Source organism: Polypterus senegalus, chromosome 12 (genome assembly GCF_016835505.1).
Source record: "Polypterus senegalus isolate Bchr_013 chromosome 12, ASM1683550v1, whole genome shotgun sequence".
NCBI classification, from domain to species: Eukaryota; Metazoa; Chordata; class Cladistia; order Polypteriformes; family Polypteridae; genus Polypterus; species Polypterus senegalus.
Window position 1 is genome coordinate 54,078,055 of NC_053165.1, and position 16,999 is coordinate 54,095,053.

The 16,999-nt window shown below is 37.4% G+C and overlaps 1 protein-coding gene across 2 annotated transcripts in view; it reads left to right on the top strand.

The window, feature by feature from the left end:
• Window positions 1-16,999, top strand: part of znrf3 (zinc and ring finger 3) — a 136,873-nt gene that overhangs the window by 93,128 nt on the left and 26,746 nt on the right. For both annotated transcript variants that reach the window (XM_039771414.1, XM_039771415.1), the window contains exon 2: window positions 6,032-6,154. In XM_039771414.1, coding sequence (XP_039627348.1) covers window positions 6,032-6,154 — 123 coding nt within the window. The remainder of the gene's footprint in view (window positions 1-6,031; window positions 6,155-16,999) is intronic.

The following is a 16,999-nucleotide window of genomic DNA, read 5'->3' on the forward strand; positions in this document are numbered from 1 at the left end:
TCAGTGCTACTTAGAGCATTTTGTCTTTCTTAAGTAATCTTCTTAAGTTGACTTAATGTCTTCATTACTGGCATAGCATGTCCATGGAGGCAGCCCTTCAGACTGGTACTGATACAGGGTCAGGGTGGAGGTGCATTTCTTTGAATCCAGAGTCTTGCAGAGTAGCCATTGAAGCCAGTTCAGTGTGAGCATTTGCATTATCATGAAGCTTGAAGGAATTTGTCATCTGCATTCCTATTTTTTTCCTGCTTGATTGCCTTAATATTGACCAGTTATGTGGACATATAGAGCAATGTAATCAATTATACCCTTAATATAAAAAAAAACTGTTGTGTTTGACCTTGCCAGCACTGGGCTTGGATTTTAAATGTATTTGTTATTTGTAAATTACCATGCTTTCATTGTTTTGATTGTTATCTGACTTTGGGTCTACATGGTGTAATCAAGACTTATCACCACATTTTTAACACTTCAAAATTTCTCAAATTACAAATTTGTTAGCATGAGATACTCCTTGGAAAATTGAAATATTGTGATATTTTTGGAAAAAAAAAATAGTGATCAATCCTTGCACCTACTGTGCACAAAGCCAGCTCCTGTTTAATTGTTGATGACGAATGGATTCCACTGACACATAACTAATCTTTGTAGTGTCTAGTAACTCATGCTTCATCACTCTTTGATTCTCTGTTACTATTCATTCTACAGTGGCAATATTTATTTCTGCTGACCATAACATTAGGGTTTCTTCAAGAGACATCTTGCCACGGTCAAATTCCAGAGCACATCTCAACTGTGAAAATATGAAGGTGACCGATACTGGTATACATAGGCAAGACAAGAATAAACCTTGTGTCTTCAAAATTCTAAGCCGATGATAGCATAATAGTTGATATTTGAGGTTTTAGACACCTGTGCTGACTTGGTTTTCAGATAAGAAAGGAAAACTAATAAACCAAGAATGCTAGGAAATAGTAATTAAAATGTTTTAGTTCACACTTGCTAATTTCTGGACAAAATAATTACTGAATATATTGTAGAACTGACAGAAAAAAATGATTGTTAGAATCAAGATTCTTATTGTTGATGATTCAAAACTGTTTCATGAATTTCATAATTTTTTTATGTAAAGTTTCTGGCTCTCAATTTTCTCTTTTTTTAAATAATGTTGCATTAAGCTGGAACTGCAGCTTTTTTTCTATTTCTTATTCTTCTGTATTGTAAATATGGCTGAGAGAACTAAAGTTAGACACACACAGCAAATGAGGTTGAGCCCCAGAACCAGGTGTCTTTATTTCACCCACCTGTTTGCTTCAAGCTTAGTTCACCTGCAGTCCCCTTCATGTTGTTGAGGGCCACAGGAAATGCCTCAAAAATCACAATGTGAGCCAGAAAATATGAGGCTACTAGGAATGTCAAAAAAATTGATACTTTTGGTACAAGATTTTAAAGTATCTTTACTACCAAATGACAGTAGGTACTGCACTCATGCATAACTGGAAGTAGATATATTACTCTTGTAAGCATAATAAAGTGAACTACATTTAAAATGGCTGGTAATAATACAACCCCGCATCAACATATGTGAAAAAGAGAAACAACAGATGTCATTTTTAGAAACCCTTTCCTTTCAAGGCAGTAGAAATTATATGAGTGACTGCAGAAGTCATGCTTACTATTATTTAAGAAAAAAGTCAACATACATGCACTGGTCCCCATTATTATCCCATTACGAAATTAGTTTAATCCGTGGTTTGTGAGCATAATGATGGGACTGAACAAGTGTGAGTTTTTTATTTATTCAACTTGTACGATCATGAAGTTTTAAGGAACAAAATGATGGCATGGCACTTGTTAATATGTTGTCCTACGTAGTCCCTAAAACGGTAGGGGATCTTTGTATGAATTCTCTGATTGTGCCCAACATGTCCACAGATGTGCAATTAAGCATCCATTCATTTTATAACTCATTTATACAGTTTGCGTTTACAGAGGGAAGCGTTTCATGTACCATGCACTGTTATGCATACAGTATGTCTCTGTGCACTGACAGTGCTAACAACTGCTAGAGCAATTTAAAAATCAAGACAAGTTTCAGAGAAATTGGCTATTTGGCTTGCCTACTCTGAGAAATAAATGAAGTTGCACCATTTGTTAATACCAAAATAAAAATTAATTAGTTCTTCAAAGCACAAAACATTGTAAAACAACATGATTAATTGCTAAATACAGATATCCTAAAAAGAAATTTATGTCATTCATTTGGTTTTTGAAACCAAACTAATGTTCATTCATATAATTCCAAAAATGTGACAAACATAGTGAATGCGTATATGTCATATGCAATATTTGAAAGGTACGTTGATGAGTATACTGCAGTCAACCAATCAAACTAAAGGGCCAGTTACTGTTCTACTCCTGGACTAGTACATAGACTCATTAGTAATAAAGTCTGATCAATCATATAATAAACTTTTGAAAACAACACAGAGTGTTTTACAGGAGTTCTGTAATAGTGGATTAATTTAAAGTTGACAAGATTGATCTCACGCTTAAAATTCCTGTTTGTACAAACATGAAAAAGAAAAAGGGAGGGACAGATTTGGAAAACAGAAGCTCCAAGATTTTGTGACATATAAAAACATAATCAATTCGATTCATCCATTACTCTTTAGTAAATTTTTAACCAGAAAATGATGCAGATATTAGCAGATTGCTGATTCCTTTATTGTTGTCCTAGTAAGTATGTGTTTTGCTTGCATGTTACAAACCTAACATAATGAAAAACTAGATTTTAAAAGTGTGTTGTTGTGAAAATAGATTTAAAGAGTTTATTTAAATTAAAATATCCTGAAATATCTTGGAATTTACTAATTCATCAGTATAGTTAAATTTGTAATGTGCACATGGTAATATTAATCAGGTAGACCATAATAATATCATCTTTTATAAACCCTATGCTGAAATCCCCTTAATGTTATAAAATTTCCCCCATTTATTGTTACACTGAGGGATCCCTGCATTGTCTTTTGATGTTTTTGAATACCAAACTAGTTTACTTAAGTGATAGTTGGGTATCTTCTTGATGCATATACCAGTACTTTATTGCTTCTCTAGTGTGGCAGTGTGGTGTAGTGTTTGGCAGGCAGTATGGTGTAGTGGTTAAGGCTTTGAACTTTAAACCCTGAGGTTATGGATTCATATCCTGCTACTGACTCTGTGTGACAGTGATTAAATCATTCTATCTGCCTGTGCTCCAATTGGATAAACAAAAGGAATGGTACCAATTGAATCTCAGATGTAGTAAGTCGCTTTGGATAAAGGAATCAACTGAATAAATGTGATTATATTTGTATTTATAGGTTTATATTCTATTTCAGAAAAAAACACAATATTGACTTTAATGAAAAGATGTTGAATGAGTTTGAGTGTTGTGAGATCTCACTGGTGTTGATATTGAATACTAAAATTCTGGCGTTTTGATACCTCTAGAAGCTACATATTTTGCTGCATGTTCCTTTTTAAGAATCTGCACCCTTAACACAGCTGGTATACAGCAACTAGTCTCAGAGCTATCAACCGATGTCGACTTCCCTCTGTATTCTGTTGGTTGTTTGGGAATGAGATGGCTGTTTAGATCAGCTCACTTTATCCTAAGTCTTTTTTAGGGAGCATTTTGAAGCACAGCCATAAAGTTCAGTTGTTTGTGTTTATAACAGTTCCATAAATGCACAAAGGCGGTGGAAACCTTCTACCGTATTTCCCCGAAAATAAGACCAGGTCTTATATTAGTTTTTACTTCAAAAGATGCACTAGGGCTTATTTTCAGGGGATATCTTATATTTATTCATGTACAACAATATACATGTATCCAAATACAGTCATGTCATTTTCCTCTGTAATATCATTATAACTCTCCACATTCAAACCCTGAATTTCTTGCTACTCCATCTGCTTTTAGGATCCTCCAGGATCGATGTGCATGCTACGATGTTTGATGAATGGTTCGATTTGGTGAAGCAAAATGCCGACATACAAATGTATTCATGTTGCTTTTATATTCAAGTGATACATATTCCCCCAAGTAACGACACATATTTTTTTTTTTTTTTTGGCACCTTCACAATAGCATCAGAATGTATGTATGGCGGCATATTTGAGCCACAGAGAAATAAAAATTAAGGACATAATGAAAATGTCTCTTTTGTGATTAAAGTGGGGCTTCCTCCTGACCTGACAGCAGTGGCAAGCAGCAATAGATCATCACACAGGACACATGAAATTTGATATTCCAGCTCTCTGCACATTTAGAATCCTTAGATTTATACTTGATACCACTTTCATGATGAAATGCATTAAAGTATGTATGTTACATTTTACAGATAAATCATTAACTTTGTTTAAATAATGAATACTGTTAATAGTTACACATATTGGGGTGGCATGTGATCCCTGCCTGGAGTTTGCATGTTTTACTGGTAGGTTTCCACAGTGTGCTCAGTTTTCCATCTAAAGACATGAAGGTTTGGGGATTTGGTAAAGCAACAATGAAATTAGTGTATATATGTGTTTACTTTGTGATGAGCTGATGCCCCATCCAGGGATTTTGTTTCTGTCTTGCACCGATGCTGCTGGAATGGGTGCATCCCCGGATTGATGGATGTAATCATTAAACATCCTTTTTAGAGATATTGTGGCAGGGTGTCCTCGGAATTAATTTTTGGGCCGCACGCTTTGCATTACGTGAAGTATAAACCTGGCCTTAAATGCCTTACTTTTCAGCTGATGATCTTGACTAGGGCTTATTTTCGGTGTAGGTCTTATTTTCGGGGAAATACGGTAGGTTAGTACCATGTTTTATGCCACACTGCCTGAGAAGCATTTTGGTAGATTGTGTTGTGCAAATGGATGTTTATGTGTCTGTATGTATGTACTTGTACATTAGGGTGCTTTTTGTGCCTTACTATGTTGATACTTAAAATCTTTGGTTTAATATTGCTGATTCCTTTATTACTAGCCCAGTAAAGTATGTATTTTGCTTGAATAAATAATGTATAGTTTTATTTAAGTTGTCTCTTTGATAGAGCCTGCTTTGTGACCATTTGAACCCACTTTCATCTCCTAGCTCTACTCTCAAAATGGTGGTGGAGTAGGGTTTTCTTGGAGATACTAAAGTAATTGAAATATTTAGAGGAGTTGACTTTAGATAGATCTCACAAAATGAGTATTCAGCTTCTTTTACAGAGAAGTTTTTGGAAGATGCAGCCCCCACAATTCTGAAGGGAATAACAGTTAAGGATACCTGATACAAATCTGAATACTTAGTCACTTTACCCTGAAGGAGTAGACTGAACTGATGAGACTGTTTTATTCAATTGGAAATGTCCCTTTTTCTCTGGTTTAAGAAAGCAAAAGAAATCAGCTGAAATGAAAGCAGTTGTGGGTCAGAGATGGAAAGGGCATCTGAGGTCATCTTTAGCCCAGAGGCTCTTGTGTTGGGTTGGCGCCACAGCTCCAAAGTCAATCTATTGCAGGGCTTCAGGGAGAGGATTGTTTGGTCACTGGGCTAATAGGATCACTGGAAGACAGGTCAGTCTGAGACCCTGTTTTGCAAATGCGGCAACTTTTGTGTCCTTAAGCCAGTTAGAAGGAAGGATGAGCGCAGGGACTGCTGCTTTAGCCATTAATCTGCTTTGAAAATCTCTGAGGCTTTAATCCTGTTTGTACCGTCAGTGGATGAAATTGCCTGCTTTATAGCTATCTCCTTATATTGGTTGTTTTATGATGTCATCTTTATCAAATATGACCAGATATAAGAACTCTATATAGCAGCTGTCTTTTATCAAGAATGTTGTCAGTGGTTCAGCTAAAAGAATCCCAAGAGAAGTGTATCATACACATTTAATTTTTATTTGGTTCTCATGGCAGATCTTCTTGCTGTTTTGTGCCAATATGAAATGGGTGAGCTTTATGGTACTGCTGTCAGGTGTAAAATGCCACTGCTGACGGAATGTTCCCCTCTCTTTTTCAGATGCACCCTTTGGGACTCTGTAACAGCAATGATGAAGAGGACCTTTATGAGTATGGCTGGGTGGGAGTTGTCAAATTGGAGCAGCCTGAGCTAGACCCAAGTTGTCTAACTGTTCTGGGAAAGGTAAGCAACCTTAAATTTTATACACACTCCTTATTTTTTTTTCCCCAGGCTTGAAAATGATCATTATAGTGTTCCCTGATTTGTCTGTTAGAGTCATTGCAGTTGCTGCTTAGTAGCCTTGCAGGTATAAGTGCAGTTGGATAGCTTCAGCTGCCTTTTTTGGACCTGCTTGTCCTATTTTGTAATCTTTTGGTATAGCAAAAATATTTAAGTGCTAGAGTGTCTAGAATTGCAAACATGGAAAGTACGAGAGGCAATTCACACCACAGCTGGCATTAGTGCAGTGAGCCTGGGTGTCATTCATCTTGAAAGGAGAGCTGTCCTATAGAAAACCATGTGCTGCAGGTGGACAACAAATTTCCTTTCATTTACCATTTACTATCCTTTTAATAGCCTTTCCATCAAACTGCAGCTGCCCCTGGCTTCCTGTTGGAGTTTTGAAAAATGACAGCTTCTGAGCTAGTAAATCATTGTCCTTCTGCTTCTCTCCTGTTCTCTGTCAGGGCTGCAGCTTTCTGGATCAGCACTTTGTTATCATATATGCAAAAAACATTTTTGTGTGAATTGGGTTTTCAACAAATAATTGTCAAATTGGATTATATATGTTGATTCATTAAACTTTGGCCTTTGTTTTACACTTATTTAATCTTAATTTTAATTTTAATCTTAATTTAAGATCTTAGAAATGGATTGAACATCCAGGAGGAATACCTGCTCTAGTACTGGCATCACTTAGCGAGTTATTGAAGCAGTTATTGGCAGATTGTTAAGGTGGTGCAGTGGTTAGATACGATTCCTCACAAGTTTATCAAGCATTGTTTGAATTCTATAAGCAGTCACCATTTTCACTGTGTTGACTTGGTTTTTCCTTCAGTAACCTACAACACTGAATTGGATTAGATGGGTAACCAGATGTTAGGTTGTAATGATATTTGCATGACTTGTAAACAGAAGTGATCAATATCCAGGCAATGGCAGGCAATGTAACTTTTGGACTTGGATATAGCAGTGGTAAACCATTGTTTACAAATGTAAGAGAGTGTGAGCTGTGTTTTTTTATGTTTTTTTTTTTATATATATATATCTCTTTTTAAGTTAACTACTGTTTCTCAAAAAGAAAAAGCTGATAAAATCACAAGATATCATCACTCCTTGATCTTTCCTGGCAGCCCTACATGATGGTCACTGCTGTTTTAGGAAAGTGGCCTCTGCCTGACGGCTAGTTTACTACCAAACTCAAAAACTGAGCAAGTTCTTTCGGAATTGGAACTTTTGTTTCCAGAAGAAGTTTCATTTTACTACTTATTTACTAGGGAAAAACATGAACTCTGTCCCTAAATACTGTCAAACTGTCAGTTTGGTTTAAAGCTTTTAATATGTTTTGGAATTTGGCCACCTTAAGACAAAATAAAAGTGATTTATGAGTTTTATTGTAGTGTTTTGTATCAAAATCATGCATTTGTTTTCTGACCCTCACTCGTATCTCACAAATTACAAGGTCATCTGGCATAAGACAGGCACCAACCCTCAAGAGGAATTCCAGTCTGCCACAAACCACACTTGCTCACTCACAGTGAGCCAGTTTAGGAATTGCAAATACTCTGACATGCATGACTTTAAGATTTGGAAAGATATCAGTGTACTGTTAGAAAATTCACCAGGACAGAGAGAAAGGGCAAATAGAAAGTGACTAAATTGGAAATTGAACCAGTGCTGCTGAATCTACTTTAGATACATGAGTTGGCAGTTGACCTCAGATTTTGACACGCTGTGTAGCATTTAGGCCTCCAATTCACTACCTTAAATGTACTTCTCCACTGTCTCCATTGATGTCCTTAAGAATGTGATTTTTTTTTTTAATAATCTTTAGATGAGTTGTTTTTGTTTGTGTTGAATAAGTGAGGGGGATGTGTAAGGTCCTACAACTAATGTCTATCAGCTTCATGTCGACTGTGGATTTCTTTTGAGCACACAGTGGTTTCTGATGCTCTCCCTTATGTCTCATGAACAATGGTTGGTTTGTTTTAAGTGTGTAAATATATTGATGCAAAATGATGATGGTGAGATGCAATGCCTTGTACCATTTTTAGTAATTTCCCTGTTTTTGATGGCCATGTTCAGACTATGTCTAGAGATATCTGAAAATAATTGACAAATAAATGGTGTTCAATAAAGTAAGGACCAAGTGGGATGCTTGTGGATTGACTGGAAGAAGTATTTTGTTGGCACATGATGTGTTGTACTTCTTCTGATACACCAACAAATATGTTTGCTTAGAGATCCCCCTTCCTGCTTTAGACAGGCATAGCCTACAGGTTTATGAGAATAGCAACCTCTGACCTTGCTCTATTGAGCTAGCATCTAAGGCAGGAAGGATTTTCCCGTTCTTTGAAGGAAGAAGTGGCATTAATGGGCCTTAAAACAGAAAAGAAAAGCAGTACCATCCTGGTTTCCCGGCCTTTGTAGCAAGACAGGACGGACTGACCTCCAGATTTATTGATCTGATGGGGCTTTCTGAATAGGTCAGTAGGGGTACCCTCACAAAGGAGGTCGATGGCTGTGCAGCAAATGCAGAGGGAGCAAGCCATGCCCCTCCGGCGCTCTTTTCAAGTGTGTGCGGGCGTGCCAGCATTATCAGGCAGGATTTTCCTAGCAGGGTGTCATCCATTTTCTCACCGGGCTGCAGCTCTCCTCACGGGCTTGAGTTTCATCTGCTGGGCCCTTGTATTTGAAATCCTGGGTTTCCCAGGCTGGGAACCCACTGAGCATGTTGCCATGGTCACTGGGAAGCCCCCGATGTCATGTGCCTCAAAGTGAGCCGTCCTCTCAGTAGAATTACTCACTTTTCAATAGGAAGCACAATGGCTATTATTATACTTCACTGGCCAGGCCTCTATTGAAGAAGAAAAAAAAGAAGCCATGGGGATTTAAAAAAAAAAAAAAAAAAGGATGGATGAATGAAAGAAAGAAGAACTACAGCACACTGCAGCTGAGGTGAACTTTAAAGATCAAAAAAAAAAAAGTATTTCCTCTTGGTGGGTAGAAAGCATTTCTTTTTTAGCAATCCTAATTTTTCACACTATTACGCACATGAACACTCCATGGCTTTGTTTTATTTATTTCAAGAGCAAATGTTTTTTTGGGATTTGTAAGAGGAGTCTCTAAAGATACTTCCCAGGCAAAAGAAAAGCTGCCACATTTTTTTTTTTTCATTTTCTTTTTTCCTTTAGCACATCCTCTTGGCAGCACATGAAGCAAGATTCAGCCTTGAGGCACAACGAGTGCTTTGCGCGTGTGCGTGAGCTGCTGCCTTTTAATGGATGATGAAATTCAAAAATGGCTTTGATATCATCATGCACATGCTGGGGCTCAGATTTTTTGGGGGTTGGGTGAAGGGAGATAAATAGTGGCTGGAAGTGAGATGTAAGCAGACTTACTTTTGGTATTTTCAATGTGAGCTGGGGGATCAGTCACCTGTCCCCATTATTGTATTACCCAAACCTTCCCTTCCCCCCAAACCATGCCACCACACTGAGAAACATCTCTCAATTTCATAAGATGCGTACTTGAAAAAGACAAGTGTTTTCCCTTGGGCTTCCCAGTTGGCAACTTTCCGCTTGGAAGGTTCAAAACCATTGCAGTAAATCGTGTGCTGGTGTGTTAAAATATGCTTGTTACACAAGCGTAGGACAATCTAAGAGTTCATAAGACATACTAGTAATGATAATGACGCAACCTCAAAATTTTTTTTGCAAATAAATGTATTTCCTTAAGTGAAATTCTTCTCATACTCGTCACTCTCCAACAAGCCATTGTCTCAACCTTTCAATGATGAGGTGAGCAGAAATCATAGTGTACAACATATAAGGACCAAAAAGATCTGTTGGACTGATGCAGGGGTCGAAACAATAAAATGGAAACTTTTCTTTATTATAGACAAAGTACAAATGTCTTTTAGCCTAAAAGGGCTGGCCAGTTTGACATTGTGTGCCACATAGTATATGGTTCATTTGCTTTTTGCTTGTAGCACGTAGTATAAAACCAACTGGCACATACAATAGTGAAGACTGTGATGCTAATGATTTAAAAAATGTAAATAGAACAAAAATATTGAAAATATCATTTATTATATCTTGACATCTGTGCCTTTTCTTTGTATGGCCTTTCTTGGTAATCTCCATGTAATAATATTTTATTGTAAAATTTTTACACATATTCCTGTTCTTAAAAGTGGCATCCTGGTTAAGTGCTTTTATTAGGAAAATGCACACCATGAGGACATGGTCTGTATGGTCCAGCACCTGAACCACTAGGCCATATTGCACACTCTTGCCACATTTGATCATTCAATGTGCCATGTGCCATCAGCCATGACAAGAATCTTTTCTTCGACTAGTCCATCTGACACTGTGAGTTGCAGTGCCACCCAAAGGAGAAAAAAAAGGTTTTACCTTGATAAGAGTTATTCATCACCATAAGCTGGATCAAGGCTGTTGCATGGAAAATGTCAGAGGGGACATGCTCGGGGATTATGTGAAAGAGTGCTACCAGCTAGGGAATGGAAACTTTACTTAATTGTTGTGCCCTACATAAGCATTTTCTATGCACACAACAAATCCCAAATATTCACAGCCTTCTGGAAAAAAATATACTCCATTCCACTTTATCTATATTGTGTGTTAATAGTTAAATCCATGCTGTACCCCATTGATACACAGAGCTTTAATATCCTTTATACTATACCCAGAACTGATGTATAAAAGCTGTACAATACCCTTCATTATGTACAGTAATTCAGTTAATAAAACTGGGCCCTCTTCACATTCCCCAAACCATATCTTACCATACAATTCTCAAAGAAGCTTAATTCAATATGGGGTAAAGGGAAACAGGGTGATCTTAGCATTCTACTCAGGACCAACTCATATTCCCATTGGGTCAGTTTAGCATCAATGGTTAACCTAAACTTGCATTTTTGCTCTGTTAGAGAAATACCATAAAGTAATAAGGAGAATGTGCAAATCCCAAACAACAACAACATTTATTTCTATAGCACATTTTCATACAAACAGTAGCTCAAAGTGCTTTACATAATAAAGAATAGAAAAATAAAAGACACAATAAGAAAACAAAATAATTCAACATTAATTAACATCGAATAAGAGTAAGGTTCAATGGCCAGGGGGGACAGAAAAAACAAAACTCCAGACGGCTGGAGAAAAAATAATAAAAACTAAAATGAAATAAAATAAACAGACAATGACTGTGCACACGACTCAAATTCGGAGCACAGGATCTGTTAGGCTGCAGCGCTAATCATTGTGCCTCTTTTCCAACTTACTTCAGAGTCTTATTAGCAAAATATTTTCCAGGACTAGTAATGATAAATTTTCTTTTTGATAAATATCTTTCATGTGCTCTAATGATATAATACATCATATTAATAAAATATGCACCCTACTCCCCAGTGATGTAAACTGTTAAAAAGAAAAAAAGGGAAACAAACACTTCCAAATCCCTCCCCCTCAATAATTTAAAATGCCTTGTTAGTAAAATTCATCCAATACCCCAATGATGTATGTTACCCTTAATAGTAAAATGTGTTCTATAGCCTAATATTATGCATTAAATGAAATTCTTATATTAATAAAATGGGTCCCTTGGTCCTGGTGATAGATTATGAATAACATTCTGCTCCATAACCCAGTGGCATAAAGCAAGTGTCTTTATTAATTAATTTATTTATTAATAAAATGTGTTCTGTCTAAAGTGGAAATAATTGTAAACAGCTTTAAAGTATACAAGGCTTGTAAGTCACCTTGGGTTAACGTTTTAGCCATTTGTACAATAAAAATAGATGAATAGAATGTGCTTCATACCCTAGTGTCTTAAAATATCATTACTAATATAATGTATTTGTAGGCCAAATGTGTGTTTTAAAATAAAAATGCCTATAAACAGTTGAAATGAATAATGATCTCGTATGTTGCCTTCAATTAAGGAATAAGCCAAACATAAATTAAAAGAGTCGCATCCCATATTCCAGCAGCTAAATATGTTTAAGTAGTCTGTACTATTCCCCTACTAATTTCCTTCATTGCCACCTTCTGACATGCTTTTCAGTGCCACCTTAGTCTTGTAAACCATAAAGGTGAAATGGGTTCTCTAGCATGTGTAAATCAAAAATATCTGTAAAGATGTATCCTGATCCTTTAAGTCACCTTAGATAAAAGTCTTAACCTAATTAAAAAACATTTTGTTTATTGATGAAATGTCATCAATACACCAGTGACAAAGTATCTCTATTAATACAAATGTGCTCAGTAACCCATAAGAATGCTAAAAGCAAAAATAGCCTTAACCAATGCATCAGTTTGAGGTGTCAGTCAAACATATAAAATAGAAGGATTCATCCCAAGTTCCCGAGAGTAAACTGCCTTGTTTATAAAATCTTTAACATACCTCTATTGATGATGTCCATTACTATCTTGTTCTCCAATGATATCTGGGGCTTTATTAATCCTATAACCCCACTGTTGTACTGTACTGTGTTAATAACAGATGTTCTGTAGCCCATGTGTATGCATAAAGAAAAATGAAGAGCCTGTAGTATTAAAATCTGACTTTTAGTCCTTGGGATAAATCATAAATAAAATTTGTCCTATACCGTAAATGATATAGAGCTAATACCCATTACTGCCATGTTCTGCAGAGATGTACTGTGCCATAATCAGTACCCCATAGTCCAATGTTGTACAGTAAGGTGCCTGTATTAATAAAATGTGTTTGGTGCTAAATAGTAGACATGCAGTAAAATATAGTGTTTACATTAATAAAATCTGACCCATAGCCCTAGTGATAGATTATCAGTCTAGTCTACCTGAAACTTCCATACTCCACCTTCTCAAGTTTTTTTTAAGACTTTTTTTTTCCTTTCTCTTAAAAGTCACAAAATAAGTTTCTGTTTGATGGAAGCTGAGGATCAGGCTTATTCAACAAGTAAATCTGTCTTGTGCAGGCATTTAAAAGCCCTGTAATTGTCTTGCAGGAGCTCAGAAGGAACAAGGAGGGCTGTGTGAATGTAAGAGGGGATTCGTCTTACGGTTTTATTTTCATGCACTGCATGAAAGGACCTCTCTGCACAAACGGGACATGAAAGAGACACAAAACCTGTTTTTTTTTTTTTTTTAAACTTGTTGGAAAGAAAGTGAGTAAAGGAAAATGGGGGTTGAGAGAGTTTAAATGTGAGTGTTCAAACTGCATAATTATTGAGGCAATTTGAAGCCCCTAATTAAAGGGGGGGATCCATCCTGCCGCCTTCTTTTTCTAATCTTATCCCCCGAAGCAGACACAGGGGCTCTGCCTTTGCTTGCATCAAAGAGGTTCACTCTCCCTTTGTAATGGAATCTGCTTTTTGGAAAGGAAAGATTCTCCCTAGGCGAGCTCATGAGCGGATCTGGGCGCTGCCTGGAAAAGCGCAAGCATTCTCAGTTGGGGCCGATTATTAACTGTTTACAGGCCAGTTAGGTAAGTGGTAGTTTTACGGGGTGTCTGGCTGATGTAGAAATAGGGGGAATGTAAATATTAGTGCTGTTTTGGTATTGAAATGGATTGATGAAGTAGTCCATTTATCTACCTAGTTTCTAACTCATCTATCTGATTCAGGGTGGTATTTAGCCTTTGCCTAACCAGGCAGCACTGCACAGTGTGTCAGGCAATTTATGGGTATACCTGTAGTAGTGTCCTTAGTATAATTGGATAAGCCAGCTTCTTTGGCACCAGGAATACTGGAAGTACTCTTTTGATCCCCTTACACCCCCGCTATAATTGGGCTCCTTTTTTGCTCTTACTTTTCTCCAGCTTCTCATCTGAGGTGTCTTGAGCCAACAAAGCCATACATGTGCAAATCATTCACCCTGGGAGTCTTTCAGCCAATAAGCAATTACACTTGAGTGACTGAAGGAATTGCTTGTTGCTGTTCTTGTTGACTAAACGAGGAAGAGGGTTTTGCCTGTGAACACTTTCACTTGCCTCAGAATGCAGATGCTGAATCCCTCCTTGTTTTCCTAGTGTGTACTAGTGTAAGCTGAAAGTCTAGGGAGCTGCCAGTTTTAGAAATGTGCGGCAAACAAGAAAGTGAGAGACTACTTGCCTTGTGTTTTTAAGAGATTTTTTTTTTTCTCAGAGACTCTCTAGTCTTCTCCTTTATTATGTCAACTTTTTCTCTCTTATGCTCCTTTTATGCCCTTTTGTCTCGGTATCTCTTTCTTAGTTTCTATTTTTCTGTTGCCTCAATGGTATCCTAACAGTACTTACTTCCTTGCACCCAAGGCCCACTGGTATCCTAACTATTTCATATAAGCTCTGTCCTAGCCATATTTTACCCCCAGTTTTAGTAATGGTGTCCAGCTTCAAACTTATCCCTCCAGCAGTTCTGATTTCATATGACATCTCTTGTATTCCAAAAGCAGTACGTAGAAAGCCTGTTCTTAACATTGTCCCCCAAATGTTCTGATTGGGCATAACTTCCTGTAATCCTCTAGCCATTTTTACATTTATTGTACATGCAGTATTTACAAGGCCTATAATCAGTGATGTCACCCAACAGTAGTGTAGGAAACAACATCTTGCATGTTACCAACACTACTTGCATGGCCTGGACCTAATGGCATTCCTTCTTCATGTTCTGATTGGGTCAAAATATGCTGTTGCACTGATGGTGTACAGCTTTCCAGTTATGCCCCAAGCATTACTGATTAGACTTGACATCAGTGATATCCCAAAAGTAGTAATTGTCTGAGACTACTGCAACCCCCTAGAAGTTTTGGTTAGGTGCAACTTTCCTGTTCTTTTTCAACTGTACCGACTGAATCCAGATTCAATTTTATAACTGTACACATGCGCTATTTGCTAGGCCTGACTTTACTGATATGAGCCCAGCAGTGCTGATTGAACTTCTCTTCATGACACTTAGCATGTTAAAGACCTAATGATATTCCCAATTAACTCTGACTGTGTTTAGCTTAACTGATATTCCTTTGAAAAATATGCACTGTCATTGGTTTTCCCATATCCAGTACCTATAAAGATGGTTTCTATTGGCTTCACTGGTAATCATTTCATTCCACCCACACCCTTAAGCCTCTCTGTGGTTACTAAATCATGGTCTTGCTTGTATCTGTGCTGATTGGATGAGACATTAATAGCATTCCCGTAGCTATGCTGTTAGTCCCTGGTATCCACTAATTTTCCACTACTCGTATTTTCAAGGTCTATTCTTGCCTGTATTCCACTATAACTAATTAGCACAGGACCATCTACCACTAGTATACTAGCAGTAGTACGTAATGAATCATCCATTACTGGAGTTTCAGCAGCAGCTTTTAGATTGTTCTGTCAACATGCAGTGTACAGTATATCAAGCATGGGCTTCATTGATATCCCCCAAAATTGTCTATGTTAAAAAGACTCTTAAAGAATGTTTTGAAGGTATTTATATTGAAGGAGTTTCTGTATGTCAGTATGTGTAACTTTGATGTGTACCAGCAGGCCCTGATTTGATACAGCTTTTGAAATGTCCCTTAACTAGCTTTTTTACAACATGTCTCCATTGGTATCATCTGTGATTTTCATCACCAGTAGTGCTGGGTATGGTGTCTACTATATCCCCACCCATACTACTTACCTAACTTTACTCCAGCAGTTCTCAAAAAGCTTGCTCTCACTAGAAATCACGCCTGCAGGTCATCCCATGCTTGGCCTTTCTAGTATACCCCAGGTATACTTATTGGGTATTGTCTCGCCACTTTGTTTTCATTGTTTTCAGTGTTCAGCGTTTCTCTTGGAGTTTTCCAGCAGGAATAAGGTGGTGTATGGTTGATCACAACTGAATGCACTAAATATGACATGGCAGTTTAACGCCCCTTCAGCATTTTGACGGTTACAAAGCCCAAGCTGTGGACGAGTGTGGCAACGTTACTCTGCTGTTATTGAATGCATGTTTGGTACACTCTGTTTCCGGCGCTTCTGCTTTAATCATTCAGTTGGTCTTGCATTAAAAGTTGTGAATTCCTAGCAGAAACATGTTGACTGTAGGCCCTGATCTTTAAGAATGTTGGCAAAATCAGTGGCACTTCTACATAAAGATGTAAGTGCTGCCTTATCCTTTGCCCTTTTATTCTGAGTGCAAGTGTGGTCACTTAACCCACCAGAGTTACTAATTAGTGTGTGAGGAATTGATGACCATATTGAAGTAATATCATAAGGAATTTTCATTTCATATGTCAAAGATTATTTTTCCTGGCTATGTAAGAGAGAAAACTTTTTCCACTTTTGAGATGTGTTTATAGCCAATGGCATATACTTGAACCCTCTGCAGGATAAGTGCTTATTTATCTTCTCTGCTGTGGTATCATTTTGTTCATCCAAGCCTGTCACCACCGGTTGGAGTGTCGTTTTTCTGATTTGTGTCAGCCTTTTCTAATCTCGATAGCCCTGCAGGTGATGCCAATTTGGCCATTAGCATAAGAATCAAGTACAGGAAGAGCCCTCCATTTCCTCTTTCCAAACAAAAGGACCTCAAAGGTGGTACTGATGGCATGTAAGTACATTTTTAATTAGACGTCTCATTTCCATTGGGCAGGCGCTCTGCACAGACTGATTAGCACTTGTTTTGGGATTTTTTTTTGATTAACGGATGCAAAACAACATACAAGTTGAAGACGTGCTTCTCTTCAGAACACCCGGAAAGATGGAAAAAGTCAAACATCTATTAATAACTAGGAGTAAAAATGTACAATTAAAAGCACTGCTTTGTCACGCCATGGAGGGACAAGTGAATAAGAC